At 39.8% G+C, this 20383-nt stretch overlaps 1 protein-coding gene across 5 annotated transcripts in view; it reads left to right on the top strand.

The window, feature by feature from the left end:
* Positions 1-20383, top strand: part of ULK4 (unc-51 like kinase 4) — a gene marked incomplete at its 3' end in the record, with an annotated part of 163482 nt that overhangs the window by 23970 nt on the left and 119129 nt on the right. For all 5 annotated transcript variants that reach the window (XM_081881893.1, XM_081881895.1, XM_081881892.1 and 2 more), the window contains exons 17-21: positions 426-504; positions 2865-2972; positions 8408-8491; positions 12638-12799; positions 16125-16307. In XM_081881893.1, coding sequence (XP_081738019.1) covers positions 426-504; positions 2865-2972; positions 8408-8491; positions 12638-12799; positions 16125-16307 — 616 coding nt within the window. The remainder of the gene's footprint in view (positions 1-425; positions 505-2864; positions 2973-8407; positions 8492-12637; positions 12800-16124; positions 16308-20383) is intronic.

Below are 20383 nucleotides of genomic sequence, written 5' to 3'. Positions count from 1 at the left end.
AAATAGAAGCAAGGCAGATAGTTAAATGGATCTTCTGTATCCACACATGTATGCACTTAATGAAGCACATAGTACTTTCTGTAAATTATTCCCTTTTTTGTGTTAAGATGCAGGCAACAGATTTGCATGGCAAAATGTATAACGTATCTGCAACCAGCCTTCTTGGTTAGCATTTTTCCAACATTCATTCCATTTTTCATCTGAAAGAATTAAGTGCAATACCTAGTCTTCCCATGCTTAAAGGTTTTTGTGGTCATTCTATCAGTTTAAAGCGATTCGGTGCTAACGAAGCTTATATTTAAGCTTAATTTAATTTAATTGTGATCACTAACTTATATTACATTTTATGTAAGTTGAGCCTTTTCATAGTTTTGCATTTTCAGATTTGTGGCTTTCATAAAGTTAATAAATGCATTTAATTACAGACGTGCCAAAGCAGCTCGAGTGATTGGTTTACTGGCATTGCATACAACTGAGCTTAAAGAGACTGTTCCCGTTATAGAGGTAATATTTCTTGCTAATACAATTATTGGAGTTTTCAAAAGCAATGTTTGGGCATTTTGTTGCCTTGGTTTATGAGTTGCGAAAGTTACTGGTACCTATGTGTTTCATAGTTTGTTCCATTAAGGCATACTACTTCCTCTGCTCACTCTACAAACACACCTTTGGAGGAAGGTGGCAAGGCTGCAACCTGGTCTACACTTAGCACATTTGTGATTGTAGTTTGTATTAAACTGTTTCTACTCTTGCATTTTACATTGTTATGACATGCCTTGGGACAGATAGATAAAATCTTTATTTGCATCAGCCACAAGCCATAGCAAAGGAATCAAAAGCAATAAAATATGCAATAAAATACTGATATAGCTAGATGGTTGGCTATACAAAATTTACAACCATACAAATAAAAGAGTTAATAACTGTCCTTGACCACAAATAAAACATATGAATGAGTGGTCTTTCTTTACTAAGCATTAAACAGATTAGTCAGGTAGTAGAGCTAACTCTAATTGCCCCAGCTAAAATTTTTGCCATGTTTGCTTCACTTGGTAATCTTGGTCTAGTAATCTTGTAGCAGTGGATGAACGACCTGGTATGGATAATAGAAGAGGGGTAATAATAGCCCTGGGACTTCATGGTGAAGGATGGGTAATAAATCAGTAACAATAGCAATAATAATAATTGTAATTCGTGGGGTTTGATCAGATTTGTTTTGTGATTAATAATAAGTTACAAAATGTCCTAAGAAAATCTTAGTGTTTGGGGATCTTTTAGTTTTGGCGTTGGTTAAACCATCTGAAATTAACTTTTGAATATGAATATTACGCTTCTCTCATTTCTAGAGTTGGCAAAGGTACTGAGATACAGAACTGAACATTTTAATAGTCTAAGGAAGGGATTGAAAACTGAATGAAATAGTTTAGAATATTATTTCTTTTCTAAGTTCTTCACAACTAAAATCTTATAAAGGTTGATAGCCACATCAACAATAAACTTGATGGCTTGGATAAAATTCATTTCTGGGATTTGTGAAAGCTGTGTGCCGACAGCAGAAGACGGATGGAAAGAGGATGGGCCATGGGTATATGTCACAAGGGTCTAATGTTTCTCTCATGATCTTTATTCGGTAATTTTAAAGGTATTCAACAGATCAGTGTATTGTTATAGAAACCTCCACTAGAGGTCACTTGGATATTAAAATTAAATACAAGGGTGATGAAGAGGGAATCCTATTTTTAATTTGGGGACTCAATGTACACTAGGCAGGGATGCATATTACACAATATAATTATGTTTTTACTATATAGTAGATGGTGTTCTAGTCACTCAAGTGTATTTTGGTTGAAATAATGGCCATTTCCCAAATAATGTTGTAGCATTTTACGATTGGGATTGCATTTGGCCTGTATTTAAGTGATTAAAAAAATAAAAAATAAACTGGTCCGGATTACCTACAATCTTAGCATGTGCCTTTTACCCACAGTGAGGTGTAGTCAAATTTACATTCTCTCCGCCCGTGCCTTCTGTGTGATTATAAGAGAGTTCTTGAATCTGCCTTCCTTCAAACCATTCTATATTTAGTCTGTAATAGGTTGGCTTTTTTCCTTAAAAACAAAACAAAAAACAGTTCATGTTCCAAACTGTTCTTCAATTAGTATCTTATTATGAGTAAACAATAATTTCATATTGTCGTAAGTTTTAATGTTTCTGAAAATCTAACATCCCAGCCTTGGTTGGTTTATAAAGTATATGAGCTATGACTTCAGATCTTTTCCTTTTTCATATGAAACACAGAAACATTTTGCTATTCTTTGAAATTTGTGTGAAAACACAGGAAATTTTAATATAAGAAATAATAATATGAGAGCATTCATTTCAAAAATAGAAATTCTACCCAGGCAGAGAATTCACATTTTTAAATAATAAAGAGTTAGATTCACTGGGTAATATACAATATTGAGAGGAGGGTATATGCAGTGATAATAAATTACTTTACATATTAAACACTTGCTTCCGTCTGAGACTTGGGAAACACTGTGACAGGAAGTGAGGCCGCCATCAGGGATAGCAATGGAACTGACAATTCACCGTGCTAGAGAAGAAACTAAATTTTTTTAAATTTTTTAGTTTCTTCTCCCGTTAGATTCACAAAATGTTTAGGGGTATGCGTTCTCCTGTGTCCCCTCCTAGAAAAAAGCACTGGCTATGATAATCTGTGCCTTTGCAGAAAGGCATTCAGAAACTACCAGAGAAAATTTATTTTGCTTTCTGTAGCCTTTACTTTCCTTCCTGAAAAGTTGCATAGTTATCATGCTTTTCCCTGCTGTATCCCATTTGTGCTAATAATGTATTCATTGTTCCAGGCAGTCACACTCTTAACGGAACTGATCAGAGAAAATTTCAGGAACAGCAAACTGAAACAGTGCCTTTTACCTACCCTTGGAGAACTGCTTTATCTTGTGGCCAACCAGGTAAATTAAACAGTTGTATAAAAATATCTTACATTTGCAAAAGTAAACAAACAAGTGAGCAGCTGGAAATAAATAGAGATAATAGAACTCTTGGAAGTATAGCTTGTTCTTCAGTTTATAGGAGATAAGCAAAATATGCTAATTTTAAGATACAGACATTTGTGTGGGAGTTGGGTTCTGAGTCATTACGCGCTTGCATGAAATTGTGTATAATCAGAGCATCCATTGAGAAAGCCTGCAAACACTTTGGTTTGGCTCCCCCCCCCCCCCGCAATTCTGCACCTTTTTGTGACACTTGGTCACTTCCAGATTCAGTGTGATGCACACGTGTGTGGTTGCACACATATCAGACGTGTCTAAAAAAATCCCTTCCTGCATTTGCCTGTTTTTAAGTTTGCCTTGCATATCTCAAAAGTTTCATCTTGACGTGTCTTAAGAATAATTTTAACAGCTAGCCTTTTTATAGTGATTTTCAGCATCCTATAAATATGGCAAATACAAAAAATAGAGTTAAAAACCCACATTTTAGAGCAAACAGAGAATGTAACCAAAATGGTACATGTCCTACTCTTAAAGCACCTATAAATGGGCTTTTAAGCCCATTCTTAAAAGTAGAATTTTTGAATTATCCTATTAAAAATGCTATATAGAAAGACGACTGTTCTGACTTTTTAGGCTGTATTCCTTTGAAATGTTACAGGATTTGGTTTCGTAAAGGTTTAAATTACAGGAAACTCCCTATTTATGCGGGGAGTTGCGTTCCAAGGCTCTGTGTGTTTTAAGTGAAATCACATATATTTGAAACACCATTGAAAAACCTGCAAACACCCTGTTCCACCTCCACCCCATTCCTGTTCCACCCCTTTTTGTGACATTTTCAGGCCCTTTCCAGGTTCAGAATGATGTGTGGTCATGCACAAATTGGACACGCCTAAAGCAGTCACTGCTTGTAGCCTCTTGTAAGAGTCTTATGCCTTTCCCTAAAATTTCCAGAAAGTTACATCTTATCCTAAAGTGCTGGGGTATACTTGTTACCAGTTTCCAGACAGGAGGTGGGTGAAGGAGAGTGGAAATTAGTCACAGTTAATATGGCTAGACCAATTAAATTACTTTATTAATTAATATTCCTTATACAGTACTGCTGTTGAGTCATTCAAAAGTTTTCCTTGAGAGCCAGGCCCCATTTGCAAGTATTTACATGGAGTCTTTAAATTATGGTATGAATACAGATTCCTTGTGGTTTGGGTAATTTTTACATTGAACATTGTATTCATATAATAATTAACTTACTAATTTGACTGCCCTGACAGTGCAATGCTGTGCATGTTTACTCAGAAGTAAACTCCACTGTGTTAAACGTGAGCTGGGCAGTGAAGAGACTGGGGGAAAAATGAGTGTTTTGTAAGACAAGGATAAAGGTCTTGGGAAAAGAGAGAAGGAACCAAAGACAGTGGGTGCAGTTATCTGTGTGCAAGTGGAGTAATAATAATAATACTAATAATAATATTTATACCCCGCCCATCTGGCTGAGTTTCCCCAGCCACTCTGGGCGGCTTCCAATCGAATGTTAAAAACAATACAGCATTAAATATTAAAAACTTCCCTAAACAGGGCTGCCTTCAGATGTCTTTTAAAGATAAGATAGCTACTTATTTCCTTCACATTTCCGCCCCCACAGGGCGGGCGCCACTACTGAGAAGGCCCTCTGTCTGGTTCCCTGTAACCTCACTTCTCGCAATGAGGGAACCACCAGAAGGTCCTCTGCGCTGGATCTCAGTGTCTGGGCTGAACAATGGGGGTGGAGACAGGCATAGAGGACTGAGTAGACTTCCTCTTTCTCTCCTCTTCCCCCTTCAACCCCAAATGTGCCATCAAAATTCATCTTAAGGGTTGGTGACTCCCTCCAGAACAGATATGGGGACACACAAGGGAAAGATAAATCTCATTGCATGAGCAGAGGCCTGTTTGAATGACATTCGATTTCACTAAATTACAGTGAAGTTAAGAAGCATAACAAAATTTACCCCAGGTAACTTTCCTCATCTAGATTCTAGTACAGTACACCTAAGGCCAAATGCTAGCTAGGATGTCATAAATTATCTGTCTTAGGAAGACATAACCCTGTCATACAGCTGTTAAGTTTATATACAAATGTGGTGGTGGGTCTTAAAATAATTTTGATTTGGTATTCTTGGATTCCCTCCATGCATACTTAAGTTGCCTCTCCCTTTTATTTTCTTACATTGTAGAACAAGAGGGAGTGTTTATTTACAGAGCCAGATAATAGTTATCAGTAGAGATGCATGGGTTTTTAGTTCCTGATTATAATATAAATTGTTTTCCCTTAGATGGCTTCAGAATGGAAGTAAAGCCTAAAGAGAAGTGGTGTCTAGTTCCCCAGGGGACATATCTGTTAACTGTCATTTCTAGAAGTTCCTATATTAGTTTTCTAGTCAGTTCCTAAGGTCACTGGCTGAGGGCATTAAGCCTGAATAAAAATGAAGCAGTCATATGAACATAAGATAACTGCATTTACATTTTGAGCATACTTCCATTATGCTCTGAAAACTGAGAGGTTGTTCACCTCTCTAGCTTTGTTTCTATAATTGAAATAAAATACAGTGAAATACAGAAATAGAAAATATTTATCAAACAGTTTGGTTCATCTTTTGTCCAAGCTTTTAAGAGCATAGGAAAAACCATCTAATTATTTGTACAGCAGTTGTGTTAAAGTCCATAGTCACCTTCACAAACTGTCTAATCCATTATGCAAGTTATGGTCTGTAGATGATCATGAAAGTGTGCTCATTCTTAAAGAGATATGGCTATGACATACATATTCCTAAATATGTTTTAGGAAGATCATGTTTTTGGTCTGCTTTTTAAAATTTAAATCTATAGAATTACAGTTACAGCAAAAATACATTTGATTCATCTTCTTACAGTATCCAACATGAGCTGCTCACATATTCTGTTGTATTTCAGTAAAGAATAAAAGGAACCATTTCCCCCCCCTGAAATACTTATGTTAGATTCTTCTTTCCCATATTTGTATTGTTTCATTCAGCACCATTAAGTCTCAGATTTTCCACTTCCAGTGGTCTATTGAACGTATTCTGTTTTCTACACCATTGCAATCAATATGTGAGCAGCTTTTTTTATGAAATGTAAGCCTGGTGTAAAATTTATCATGCGACTTTGGTGTGGTCATTTAGGAACCTAGCACCAAAGTAGGACCAAAATATTTCATTTTTGGCTTCCAGCTGCATATTATAGATGTAAGTAGTTGTAAGTAGATAGAAGACTGTGAATTACCGTAGTTGAGAGACAAATGGAGAAGATAAGATTTACCAGATGGAGGGGGATGCCATTCCTGATAGGAATGACTCCCCCTACTAGACACCGGCAGAGTCTTCAACTTGAAATATCCTCTCCAGAGTGGAGTAGTCATTCCAACCCTGCCTACTGCAAGGGATGGTTGGGTCTTCATGTCTCTCTGTGTGTGTGGAAAGAACCGTTTGCCTGAGTGCTTGTTTTATGTAGATTTTCCCTTTGTCTTGTTCTCTCCTTCATCCGGTTTGCTAGATCATCTTTCTGAGTTTTTTCACTGTGCTTTCCTGTTGGCTGCTCCCCCACAAGCTTCTTCATTTCCACTTCATTCTCTTCCTTTTTCTCTCCCCCACCCCCGGTTGTCTGGGGAAGGGAAGAGTGTAGGGGGCAGCAGGGAGGGGAGGCACAGGAGGAGTCCACAGAGGCAATAGGGCCAGGAGCTTGTATTTCCTGCCCTTTTTCGAAAAAGGCAGGAACGTCATTTTGTTTCAACAACTCAGCGTTTCTTCAGGAGGCCCCAACAGCTCCTAGAGAGGTGATCGCTGCACCTGTTGGTCTAGTGGCTTTCATGTTCTCTGTGGTCTCTCCCTGCCTTGATGGGTTGCCTTATTGCTGCACCTTCGGGTCCCAGCACCAATTGGGAGTTGGAGCAGCGACAGCAGTGTGCTCAGTCGCATTGATTTCCTGCCTTTGCGCTGCATCTGCATGCAAGATGACTTCGCCTTGGCAGGACAGCCTCTCTCCTCCCAACGGAGGAGGCCTATACATTTGGAGATCCCAGGCAAAGTGGCCTTTGGTGATTCTCCAGGTTATTCACTGGAACAGGCGGAGATGAGTATGAGGCCTTCCTTAGTTCAGCAAATTTCCCAACATTGCCTTAATGGACAAAGGGCTTTATCTCTTCAGATATTAATGATTCCCTCAGGGGTTTTTTACACCTGGACCAGCTTGCTTCGTCACCATAAGAGTAAATGCAAGCATAAGTGGTCCACATGCAGGCATAGGGGAAAGAGGGGCTATTCACCAGATAAAGCTGGATGTTCTGCCTCTTTCCTCTCACACCTTGGGTCCTAGGAGCCTTTTCTGGATGGCCCTCCCTTGCCACCCAAACAGGCTAAGACATCTGTTCCTCCCACTCAGGCAGTAGTTCCACAGGAGACGTCACTCATACTCGCACTCCGAATCCCTCCAAGCTTCAGGGTGCCACTGGGGCTTAGTGGGTGTCCTCTAGGGAACTGACTGAATTGGGGTCTTCCCAGTTCAACCCAGACAAGAAAGAGGGAGAGCTCTCAGAAGATGAAGTGACTGAGGTTAAGAACCAACCTTGGGTGTTCTTTGCTCAGGTTTTTATGCCTTTATTTAAAAAGCTTGTTGGGTGCTGCAATTGCCAAAGGAAGAGACAGCCCCCACTGAATCCCTTGGAAGTAACCCTTGAAAGTAACCAAAGCTTTTCATGCAGCAATAGCTAAGCCTGCCTCTGTTCCCTTCCCCAAAGCCTTTGAGGAACCTTGGGATGCAGAATGGAGAACCTCAACTAGAGCTTAGGCTCCTTGCAAACAGGGAAAGAAACATTATATTGTATCTTTCTAGATAAGTTTATGAATTGCCTCAAAGGTCCAGTGATTGATTTCAGAATTCATAGTTAATGAAGCTCTCACAACTGTCTTGTTTCTTTCTGTTGTTGCAGAACCCTTTAGTACTCTGATCTCCCTTGCATAGTCTTTGCAAACCGAAAAAGAGATACAAGTAATTGCCTTGGGGTAGGGCAGTGGGAAATATTAAGATATTAACCTGTCTATTCAGATGCTCAAAGTTAAAAAAAATATAAAAATGGTCCAGGAGCTGCTTCTGCCTACATGTAACTGATCTGAAAATAAATATACCATTGATTTAAAAGGCTCGCAGAACTGTTGTTAATTTGTGACTAAAGGTAACATATTGAGCAAAACCAGTTCCTTATGTGTATGCAGTGACATAAGAGGCATCATTTAAAAACAGACAGGTTCATAGAGAATGTGTGCGTATAAAATTGCATTTCCCCCCATAAAGATTTAACATAATTTATACTGTTCACTTCATTTCTGGCCCTTCCACATCATTTACAGGAAGGGAAAAAGGAGCACCCCAGAGAATGCTGGGCCCTTCCTTCAGCTGCTTACACTGTGCTAATGAGGTGCCTTCGGGAAGGGGTAAGTTTCTTTTGTTGTTCTCAATAGAATTTCTCTATTGTAATAACCCTTTAGGCATTGTGTGAGGATTGTAGCCTGCAGCACTGCAGTGCCTTATCAACCAAGGATTGCTCGTGAATTTAAATAATCATAACACCATGACCCACAGAAGAAGAAAGTGCAAAAGGGAGAAAAAGAGTTCTCCGATATGCTTAGCATTTATAAATTATCTTTTGATTTTGGAAATAAAATTAGCTGGTTAATTTTAAGTTACAGTATTTTTTAAAGGAAAGCTTTGACAACAAATACAATTTCTTAGTTTTATACTTGGCAAGTTTTATTCTTTTACTTGTTTTTATAGACATTAGTTGATGAGTTTTTTATGTTCTCAGTTGTCATATCCTTAGAATGGCATTTTGGGTTGGGTTCAACTAATTTTGGTTTGCTGTTTTGTGTGTTTGGTTTGGGGATAATTTCCTTAATTTATAACCCAAGATTATATAAAATGGAAAACATTGGATTAAAGCCACAAAGAAGACTACATTTGCTATTTTCATGAGGCCAGCTGGCATTACTAATGCCCATGGCAAATGTGGAGGAGTGAAATGCTTATAGGAAGAAAAACATCAAGCAAAACATATTTCTTCTTCTTCTTCTTTGGCAATCACTTGTAGTCGAGTAAGATTGTCTTCCATGAACACAGTCATAACAGTGAGTCCGTAAGTGACTGTGAAGGCCAATTCAGGATGCACACGTCCTTCCACAGTGGGGACATAGGTTTCTGGATGGGAGTTGATCATCATGAGGGTTTGCCAAGTGTGCCTTCCTCTTAGCACAATTCTCCCTTTTGTCCTAAGATGGGCATCTTCAAAGACCATGACACCTTTGGTAAAGGCTGTTCTTCAGCTGAAGAGCTCGCAGGCCCGTGTTTCCCAATTGTTGGTGTTTATACTACATTTTTAAATGCCTTGAGAGAGTCTTTAAACTTCTTTATAATTTACATATTTGTATGAATGAAAGATAATATCCAAATAACAGGGAATGGTTGGATTATTCTGAATATCTGAATGGATTCTTAAAATCCAAAAGTAGAATTCCTCTGGAGTCTATCATGGGCCCAGTTACTGTTAGAATGCCTTTTATTTTAAGGCTTTGATGAAATAAGCAATAAAATTGAATCATTGGCTAGACATTAGAAATACGGTAATCTAAAGATATATAACCGGGAAAAGGAGGCTTGACTTGAATGTCACTGTGAATGAAAAGGCTAACCTTTTCTGGCTCGATGGCCACTTTAAGGATTTGCCACCTTTCTGAGAGTTGCATACCAGCCAGAGCTCATTTCATATGTGAATACTCTGATATCAACACATTTTGCTTCATGTGCATGCACACATTCAGCAGAAAGATGGGCAGACATTCAGCTTCCATCTACACACACAACAGAAGAAAGGAACAGACAAGATCCTGCACACACAGGCACAGAATGTGTGTGGGGAAACAGCCTCAGCAAACACACACACGTTCAACAGCATTTGTGCTCTTTAGGGCATCACTAGTGTACAGTACTAGGGTCTCCTGTTGTTCCAGCGCTTCACTGGAGAAAAGAAACATAGGTCCTTTGTACCTTTGGAAAAGGCCCCCGTCTCCCTCTAGTGGCACCATTGTTAGGTATTGAACAGGGAAACAGAAATAAATGTTTCATTTTTCCCAAAGAGCTTTTAAGAATGGCCCTATGCCAGAGTAAGTCCCATTGATCTCAGCAGGGCTGGCTTCTGAGTAGATTTGATTTGGATTGTACTGTAAATTGGTGAATGTGCAGCACAATGACAAATGAGATTTTTAAACGATGGTTGTGTGGGGACATGATAGACATTTATGAAATTATGCCTACCATGGTGAAACTGATTAGAAAACATTTCCTCCCTCTAGTCAAAGTCATTCAATGAAACTGATTGACAGTAGATTCAGAAGAGACAAAAATATGTTCTTTCACACAATTAAGATATGGAATACAAGGTGTGGTGATGACTACTAGTGTAAGTGACTTTGGAAGTGAACTGTACAAAATGATGGCACCATCTTGCAACTGGAACTTCTCTGGAAGTACAGTGGTATCTTGGGTTACATACGCTTCAGGTTACATATGCTTCAGGTTACAGACTCTGCTAACCCAGAAAGAGTACCTCGGGTTAAGAACTATGCTTCAGGATGAGAACAGAAATCGTGCAGCGGCTGTGCAGCAGCAGCAGGAGGTCCCATTAGCTAAAGTGGTGCTTCAGGTTAAGAACAGTTTCAGGTTAAGAACAGACCTCCAGAACGAATTAAGTTCTTAACCCGAGGTACCACTGTATCTGTCTGGTCACTGTCAGAGAGGGCAAGATGGAGCTATGTCTGGTCCATTGGGGTTTTTTCTTCTGTTCCTATGGAGGGCAGTCTGGCAATGATATGGAAGAAGTGAAGGCGCTGCCACTACCACTGCCCACCTGTCCTCCTCCTCCCTGACTATGCCCACTGCCAATGTTGGACCTGAGTTTAGAATGCCATGATAGTTAGAGCTGGACTGCTGGCAGGATGAACAGACCGTTGCTTCCCTTCTCCTAACTTCATCCTTCAGGATGACATATTTGTCAGTTGTTGTGAACAATTAGGTGGTGCCATGCCATTCCCTACAGCATTTACGTTTCTTAGCTATCATGAGAAGCAGGTGGTCTGATTTTACCCAGGGCTCTATTAGGTAAAGGTAAAATATGTGATTGTTTTGAACATTTTAACTTCTGCTTAACTAATAGGTGTTTAATATTTCCTGAATTTGATTATTAGTATTAACTAGAATCTGATTAAAAAGTAAGTTGAACATTCTATTTAGTCGGTGTTTATTAACTGTACAGGACAGACTAAAGGTTTGAGGAAAGCTATATAATCATGTCTTACAGATTCATTTTTGTCAAGCAGGGTAGCTTATATGCTCATGTTACGACAAAAGGAACCCTTCAGTATAAGAGACCAAATATTAGTTTAGGTCAGACTTCTTTTCCAGAAGCTAATTAAGCAGAAAACGGCACAATCTTCCTGCGTATACACTGTTTGATAATAGATCCCAGAGGGGCTTAAGAGAGCCTATCTCAGGTGGCAGCAAATTGAATTAGTTTGACAGCCTCATTGAGTTCATGAAACGCAGTGACAATCCATGACCCTTTTCCAGCCAAGATGCTATGGTTATCTGGTCCAGGGCATGCTTCATTTTGTCGTTGGCTGCCATATGCAAACTAAAGAGAACCTTAAGGAATACATTTGACTGTACATAACCTAAATTACTGCCTTATGTTGCTGGAGATATATTATTTATAGTAACAATTGCTATCTGTTAATTTTTTACTTTGGTTTTGATCTGTTTTGAAAATAGTTTTAATTTGTGCTGAATTAAAGCAAAATTAGAACCCCAAGTGATTTAATTATTACACTTTAAATAAAGATTCATAATATTAAACACTTTCTCTTTCTCACTCCCCCCCCTTTTTATTGGTGGCTATTGTTTCTCAACAATACAGTCATACTGGGAATGGCTCACAGCAATTTGTAGTGCTGTATCATATGGTTAAAATAAATACAGTCAGAACAAAACTAAAAGGGGGAAGCAGGTTTATAAAATAATTTATTTAATTAAAAATATATCTTCCTCCCTCTTCTTTCCCACAAATAGCTCTAAGACTCCAGTGCCAAAGAGACGTGGTCTTCCTTCATCCATATGTGTCCTTTTTGTTGGAATCTATGAGACAAAGAAATGACAAAATAATCCTAGGATTATTGTATGGCAAAGCAATGCTAAAATGTCTGATTTACCCACTTGTTTTAGGATAATCCATTCCAACTTGTTGAAATGTGGACTTCTTTGTTAGGAACTGGTGTAGTAAACTAGAGTTGATGCGTCATTAACAGTTGATAAGTGGGAGTCATTTTACTGTAGAAATAACATGTGAAGCAAAGCGGTTTGAATCTGCCCTTATGGGAAAAATAGAAATAAATTATTATCCAGAGGTATGGAAAATCATGCCCTAGGGATTTCCTACATGCAGTCCTTCCCTGTATCAATCAGCAGTTGCTATAGTTTGAATTTAATTTTTACTTAGTCATAGTTAATTTTTTTAAAAAATTCTCTCTTTCTAGGAAGAACGAGTTATAAACCACATGGCAGCAAAGATTGTTGAAAATGTATGCTCCACCTTCTCTTCCTATGCTCAGGGATTTATTACTGGAGAAATTGGACCAATATTGTGGTATCTTTTTACACATTCAACCATAGATTCTTTGAGAATAACTGCTGTTTCGGTAAGCAGATTTTGTTCTTTAAAAATAAAGAACAAATTTTTATTCCTCATTTTTATGCTTCATTACTTCTAATTTTTTGAACTAGGATAGGTTGGAAATATATTCTTTATACTAAGGCAAAACTACCTTTGAATGCAGCTCATACTCATTTTGAAGAAAATGGGTGGTTATTTAGTTGACTCAACCAAAACAAAATTCTTTCAAGCTGTCTCTCATCTTCCTTATGCTTGAAATATACATAGTAAGGCATATTACTATTGTCTTGGTATTTGGCTTTTTGCTCAGCTATTCCTAATTTCAAAATGAATTCCTGCTTTGCAGGGAGTTGGACTAGATGACCCTCATGGTCCCTTCCAACTCTACAAGTCTGTGATTCTGTGTAATTGTTTTTTTATTTTAAATCAAAGTCACACTTTTGCTGAAGTCTTTACTTGATTTCCCAGGAACTGCTCCCGCTCAACTTAAAAGATATAAGATCTGATTGTCCTTTTTTCCTTCCCCCCCCCCAGGCCCCTGAGATGAAATGGTTAATTTATTGATTAAAATTAGTTTGTGGAAAAGTAGAGCTTCCTCAATGTAAATAGCACCTGTGTTTTCAGACAAATGTCATATATTTGCAACAACGGGTAGAAGGGAATGTTCCCTACTGAACTTTGCAGGACAGTGGCGAAGAACTGCTCCATCATTTGTTGAAGCGTCAGCTGTGTAATAAACATCTTAAGGTCCTTCTAGGTTCTCTTCTATGTACCTAGAAGTACTAGGTATGCAACTAGGGTTGAATAGCAAATATCACTGCCCTCTGCAGTCTTATCTGTTATGGTTGATAATCCAGAACTATGTCACATTTTCTGTTTGCTTTGCAGTATAACCTGCCTCGGGTATGTGTCACAGACATACCTTCTAACAAGACTGAATCTTTCATCATCTTGCTAGTGTCAAAATCCAAAATTATTCTATCAAATTTTAGAATCATTATTACAAGATGGATTGTTATGATTTGCCTCTAAATAAGTAGCATATGTTTGCCCTTGTTAGTTGAAATCTGTTTGAACCTATAATCCTTTAAGTCTTTTTAATAGCTCCTCCTATGCAAGCATAAAGCTACTGAAATGTGGGCTAATTCAGTCTTGAAGGGAAGCTCATGGTTTGTCAACTCACTAAAAATATAATAGTCTTTTACATGTACATATATGCAGTTGAGTTGAGGAGCTGTCGGTAGATTCAAGTGGGTGGTCTTATACAAAATATTAATGTAGAAATGGTCTGTGGCTTTTTATTATTATTTTTGTTACTGTTGAACTTCACTAAGTGTCCAAAAGAAATACAATTTCATACAAACTTTAATCTAAAATAGGATCCCAAACAATGTTGCCAAGATTTCAGATGGAACTCCTCTACCAACCCTCTCAATTCTGACTGGGAGCCACCACAGCATTTTACAGCGGCCTCTGCTTCACCATACAACAAGATTTTCTTCCTAAAATTGAATAGGCATACTGTATGTCTATGTCCAATATGGAAGAGCAACGGGAGCTTGCTCAGTTGCGGGGATTCGAACCGCCGACCTTCCAATCGGCAAGCCCAAGAGGCTCAGTGGTTTAGACCACAGTGCCCCAGCTTCTGCCAACTTAGCCGTTCAAAAGCATGCCAGTGCAAGTAGATAAATAGGTACTGCTGCGACGGGAAGGCAAACGGCATGTCTGTGCGCTCTGGTTTCCATCACAGGGTCCCATTGTGCCAGAAGTGGTTTATTCCTGCTGGCCATGTGACCCAGAAAGCTGTCTGTGGACAAACGCCAGCTCCCTTGGCCTGAAAGTGAGATGGAGACCGCAACCCCCTAGGTCGCCTTTGACTGGACTTAACTGTCCAGGGGTCCTTTATGTTTTACCTTACCAATATGTAACCTTATTTAAAGGAAAGGTATAAGCAACACAGGTCAAGTAACAGATATAAACAACTACGGGATACTTAAGTAGTAAAAGAAAGGAGACTGTTCTCATTGCTTTGCTGGAACAAGGCTTAATTATATCCAGCCTGATAATTATATCCAGCTGGGCATGTTTAGCCTGGAGAATAGGAGGTTAAGGGGTGATATGATAGCCATGTTCAAATATATAAAAGGATGTCACATAGGGGAGGGAGAAAGGTTGTTTTCTGCTGCTCCAGAGAAGCGGACACGGAGCAATGGTTCCAAACTACAAGAAAGAAGATTCCACCTAAACATTAGGAAGAACTTCCTGACAGTAAGAGCTGTTCGACAGTGGAATTTGCTGCCAAGGAGCGTGGTGGAGTCTCCTTCTTTGGACGTCTTTAAGCAGAGGCTTGACAACCATATGTCAGGAGTGCTCTGATGGTGTTTCCTGCTTGGCAGGGGGTTGGACTCGATGGCCCTTGTGGTCTCTTCCAACTCTATGATTCTATGATTCTATTCTATGATTCTTTTAAACCTGGATTTCTGGTGCTACAGGATGAAGAGGACAGAAGGCAGCTCTGGTGACAGGCTGCCTCCCAATGTCAGGAACTGCCATTGTCAAAGAAATAGAAGACAGGTTGCACCAGCGCCGGAAGAGGAAAAAACTTAAACAGATAGCAGAGTTCCCCCCAAAAAGACCAGAGGCAATTGTACTTCATCCAGCAGAGCTTTACTTGCTACTGAAGGCAAATGTGCATAATGGTCACAAATCCAATACATTCAGGACTGGCACAGTCCATAAAATTCCAGTTGCAGCACTTACAGTAACTTACAATAAGTCTAAACCTTAGCACTAAGCATCCTATGTATGGAACACCACACCAGAAGGAAGAGAGATAGAAAGAGAAAGTAAAACCGGGGCTCCTTCTGGCCTATATTTATAGTCAGCATGACTTTAATTGGAAGAGATAAGAGAACCAGATCAAGCCAGCTGTACACTCAGCTTCTCTGAATGTATAACCCAAACAATCATGAAGCTTCTTTCATACAGAGAAGCTTCCAGAAACTTCCAGAAACCTCTTGAATGAATTAGAATAGGAAAGATCTCTACATATCAGATCAATACTTTCTGTACTAAGAAATGCAAACCGACAAGTTAAACAATGATTTGTTTTGTATTTCAATACACTGTTTAACATGTTAAAATTAAACATAGATTTCTGAAGAAAGCAAATGCCAAGTTAGGAACCAGTGTTGTTTCACTACTGAAACCTCAGAGCTGCTTTGAGGGTTCTTAAGACTATAAATTAGCCTATAAGTTTAATTAAAAGAAAAAATAATTGCTACAAAGTACCGTATGTATTTACATTTATTAAACTGAAAACATTCAACAGAGTTTTTTGTTTTATACAGGCGTTGTGCAAAATTACTCGTCACTCACCTAGTGTTTTCCAGAGTGTGATTGAAAAGGTGGGATTACCAGCAGTGATACATTCACTTGCAACTGGAATATGCAAAGTTCAACAGCACATGATGACTATGTTCTCCGCTATGTTGTCTTGTGGAATCCATTTGCAAAGGCTGGTTCAGGAAAAGGTTTGTTTTAAACATTTTCTTGTTTTACAAATATTTTTCATAAACTTTTTTTATTGACTGTTACTGTGTGCTGTACTAGATTGTAAAGACATCTCTATAAAATATAAACCGTCTATAAATTTTACAGTAGCCAGTTCATATTTTAGTTTTAAATAAACAGGCATAAGTGACCTTTCCATTAAAGTGATCTTCAAAATTTTATCATACAAGAAAAAGAAAAAAAATCATAAAATAGTAGCACTGCAAACATAAACAGCAGGGGTCAAAACAAAGTAAGAGAGGTGTGTTTTGCTTGCCTCCTCCCTGCCCTAGATGCCTAGTGATACGTGGGGTATATTGCTCTTTTTCACCACCCTTGGGAATGTTTGTCTATGGAAGCAAATAAATTATGAGAAAGAATAAAAACAGTGGCGTAGCGTGGGTTGTCAGCACCCGGGGCAAGGTGAGTAATTTGCGCCCCCTAACCCGGGGCAAGGCAAGTAATTTGCGCCCTCTAACCCGGGACAAGGCAAGTAATTTGCGCCCCTAACCCCTAACCTGCCGCCGCTGCCAGCATCTTCTTGCTGCTGCCTGGGCTGGGGTATTTACGGTAAGGTAGCCACGGTGGCGGCGGCGGGTCCGTGTCAGGTGATCTGAGGCGAGTTGCTGCTAGCGCTGCCGCCCAAACGACGCCGCTTGCCCAGAGGAGGAGGAGGGCAGAGAGGCGAGGAAAATGCAACATGGCCCAGCAGCTGCAGCGATGGCGGGGCTGTGAGGAGGGGCTGCCTGGCATGCTGTTCATGGCTTTGACGCGCGGGGACCGTGGCGAGCGCTGAGAGCCGCTGCCTGCCGGACGCCTTCAGCCCGGACGCATGCACAGCTCGTTGGTTCCGCGAGACATGGGGCTCTGCTGCAGCCTGCGCCCGAGGCTCTTCGGCGACTCCGGAGGCGGCGAGCGCGCCCCCTCCCCCCAGATGTTGTGCCCGGTGCGGCCGGCACCCCCTGCACCCCCCACGCTACGCCACTGAATAAAAACAAAAGAAGTTTTCCTGCATCTGATATGATTAGATACGAAGGGGGGCTACCACAGCTAAGGAACTGTGCTCAGTATCCACACTCTACCTTGTAGTCAGTCTCATAAGCAGACAGGCAGGTTTGTGGCTTCAGAAACCCCTTATTGGAGAGCAAGAAGAAAGGTGTTCTCATCAGAGGAAAGTTGCTGTAGCTGGTTAAAAAAACAGATTGATTCAGGGAGGTCTATCTTAGCCATTGAGCTGTATGATTTCCCCTTCACACATTTTGCACTGGTATCACGATTCATGCAGTTGTGCTGTGTTTGTGTAGTTCTGCTCCATTGTAGAAGAAATACTCAGTAACGTAAAAAAGAAAGCACTGGTGAAATTGACAGGGATTTCCTCCTCCTCTAGTGAAGCCTTAACTAGTATTGCCAAGTTTGAAGGACTGCATGTTAGCTGCCATTGTCATCTTGCTAAAGTTCTTGAAATGTTGCTTGTGTGATATTGCTGTGCACCGCTGTGTTGGTCTGCATGCCTGCCTAGAAAGAGAAACGATATGTATTTTCCACTTGTGAGGCTCCAGCAGCACTCACTTTGCTATTCTTAGACCGTTTTTATGATTGAGACGTTAAAAGAACTTCCTAGGCTTTTCTAAAGTTTGCTCACTCCCCACTTAACTGTTTTGGGAGCGGTTTTCTCCCTTTGAGAGGCTAAATTTTTAGGACTTGCATACGTCTGCATGCATACCTTGTGGTTGCCTCTAACATGTAGCATCCTCCCTCTTTCTCTAAGCTCCCATTTTGGCTCCAATCCTGTCACCTCAGCCTCCCTTTTGCTTCTTGGCATCAGCCTCTTCACTGCTTTTGCCTCCAGAAGAAAGTGCCTTTCGCTGCTGTTCATAAGATTTTCAGCAGCTCTTCCTGGAGGATTGATGGTTTATGGATTCTCCAAATCAGTTTGGAAGGGTTTGCTAGGAGGAGGGTACAATTGGCCATGTCCTGAGCTCCAGAGGACATTGTTGGGCTTTTTCCCACACTGCTTACCCCTTCACCTTTCTGCACAAATACCTGCATATGCATACTTTTCCCCCAGTTTTGCTGTATTGACCTCACATTCTCCTTTCCTTTCCTTTCCTTTCTTAAATAACATACTTTCCCCAAGCCTGGGTGCTAATGTTCTACCTCCATAAATATCAGCATACACCCTGAACTTCACTAACAGAAGGAATAATAATTGAAATAAGGTGAATATAAAATAATGAAGCAGAGAAGTTGACATGATTTCTTTGCCAAGTCCCAAGAGGTAGAACTAATCTATACTTGAATTGCTGCTGAAATTCAATAAATTCAATGAGCTGTAGTATGCCTATAGGTAATGGCCACAAGGAAAAAAACAATGGGAAATGTATGAAGACAACTACTTCAGCCTGGTCCTTCTCAGGTACCTAAAAGAAAAAAATGAGTGCAACAATTGCAACTAAAGTTGTACTGCGATTATGCTATCCTTAATGGACCTTAGGCCAATTTGTAAGTGAAATACACAGAAAAAACTTTTTAGTGAACTGGACTCTTCTTCTTAACCATACAAAAAAACCCACAGCTATCAGTCCATGAAAATGGTTGTAATCTCTGTAATTATTTGATTAGATGTTGGTAAATGGGTTTTTTTTAGTAGCTTTGTTTTTTTTTATTTTAGAAAATATTTACAGTATTTGGGGACTTTATTATAGTTCTTCAATAATAAAATAGTTTACTCTTCATACAAACTTTGGCCTAAAGAGGGTGGTTTGGGGAGAATTTAAAAAGTTTAGGGAAACTATACTTACACTTGTTATTTATAGCATTTAAAAATCTCACTATTATAAAGATCTCAGGAGTAATGGAATACAAGAGATTTCAGGGTAATTGCATACTGAGATAATAGAAGTTTCCAATGCAAAAGACCACTGTATATCCTTGGCATAATTAGTATATATTTATTTGAAATCTACCACTTTGTAGTTTGGTGGGGGGCAGGAAATCTGAATAATGGCCATAATTTTCTTTCTACTTTGTATACATTGTTAATATGCAGATCATAAAATATACTTTGAGGTTTGTTTGGACCCAGTTATTGGGTCTTCAGCTAGTCAGGTGACAGGAAGGAGGGCATGATTCACTCAGGCTTCCTGTTTCTTTCCTTGGTCTGTGTGATTCCATACATCCCACACATTACTTTCTCTGACCATGTTTGTGGCACGGAACATGCAGAAACTGCATGGCACAGACATGCCACATTCTTACCCTTGAAGGTCCTTCTACCCAGTTTTTCACAGTGAACCTGTCAGGCTGCCAGCAAAGCCCCTCCATCTGTTGTCTGACACTGTAAGCAGAACTAGGCACAGTGCTTGCAGTAATTAACTTTATTGCTCAGTAATCAAGGAGTCAGCACACAGCACATCCATCAGATAAGCATGTCAGTTGCAGAAACTAAAGTTCCGTCCTCTCGCTCCCTTATTTATACCCCCCTCCTTGCATTTTTTCACTGTGTCTCAGCTTTTCTTAATTGCTCTCGCCTTTTCTCGACCCTTCTTTCCTGAATCAGGACTGTGTTGCAGAGCAGGAGACCCAGCCCCTCCTCCTTTATCAGCACCTGTGGTTACCTCAAGCCTCTCCCCTTCACTCTCACTCTCTATTGATGATTCCTCCCTGTCCCACTAGTCTGAACCTGGTTCAAAGTCCCCTTCCACCTCACGTACCTCCTGGACTACTGGCTGCCACCACTCTTCCTCGTCCAGCCAGTCCCTGAAAGAACCCCTCAGGCCATTCATCAGGATCTCCCAATTCTTGAATCATCTGTGGGGAGAGGGATCTGTGTGCTGATGTGGACAGAAGGAAAATAAAAAGTCAGCTTTTGCCTGTCCCCACCCCCGCTTCCATGGGAGGCTATAATTTTAGAAATTTAATTAAATAAATCCCTTCAGAGTCATTATAGAACATCTAGTTTAGTGCATTACGGATTGGAGGCAAGGGACCAAATCTCTTCCTGTGCTTTGGAATTGCTACCTATAGTTCAGACTGCAAAAAGTCATTTGTAGAGCAT

The sequence above is a fragment of the Podarcis erhardii genome, assembly GCF_964252035.2.
Source record: "Podarcis erhardii genome assembly, chromosome: 12".
Classification (NCBI taxonomy): domain Eukaryota; kingdom Metazoa; phylum Chordata; class Lepidosauria; order Squamata; family Lacertidae; genus Podarcis; species Podarcis erhardii.
Note: the sequence above shows the minus strand (reverse complement) of the source record. Positions and strands in the feature narration are given on the sequence as shown.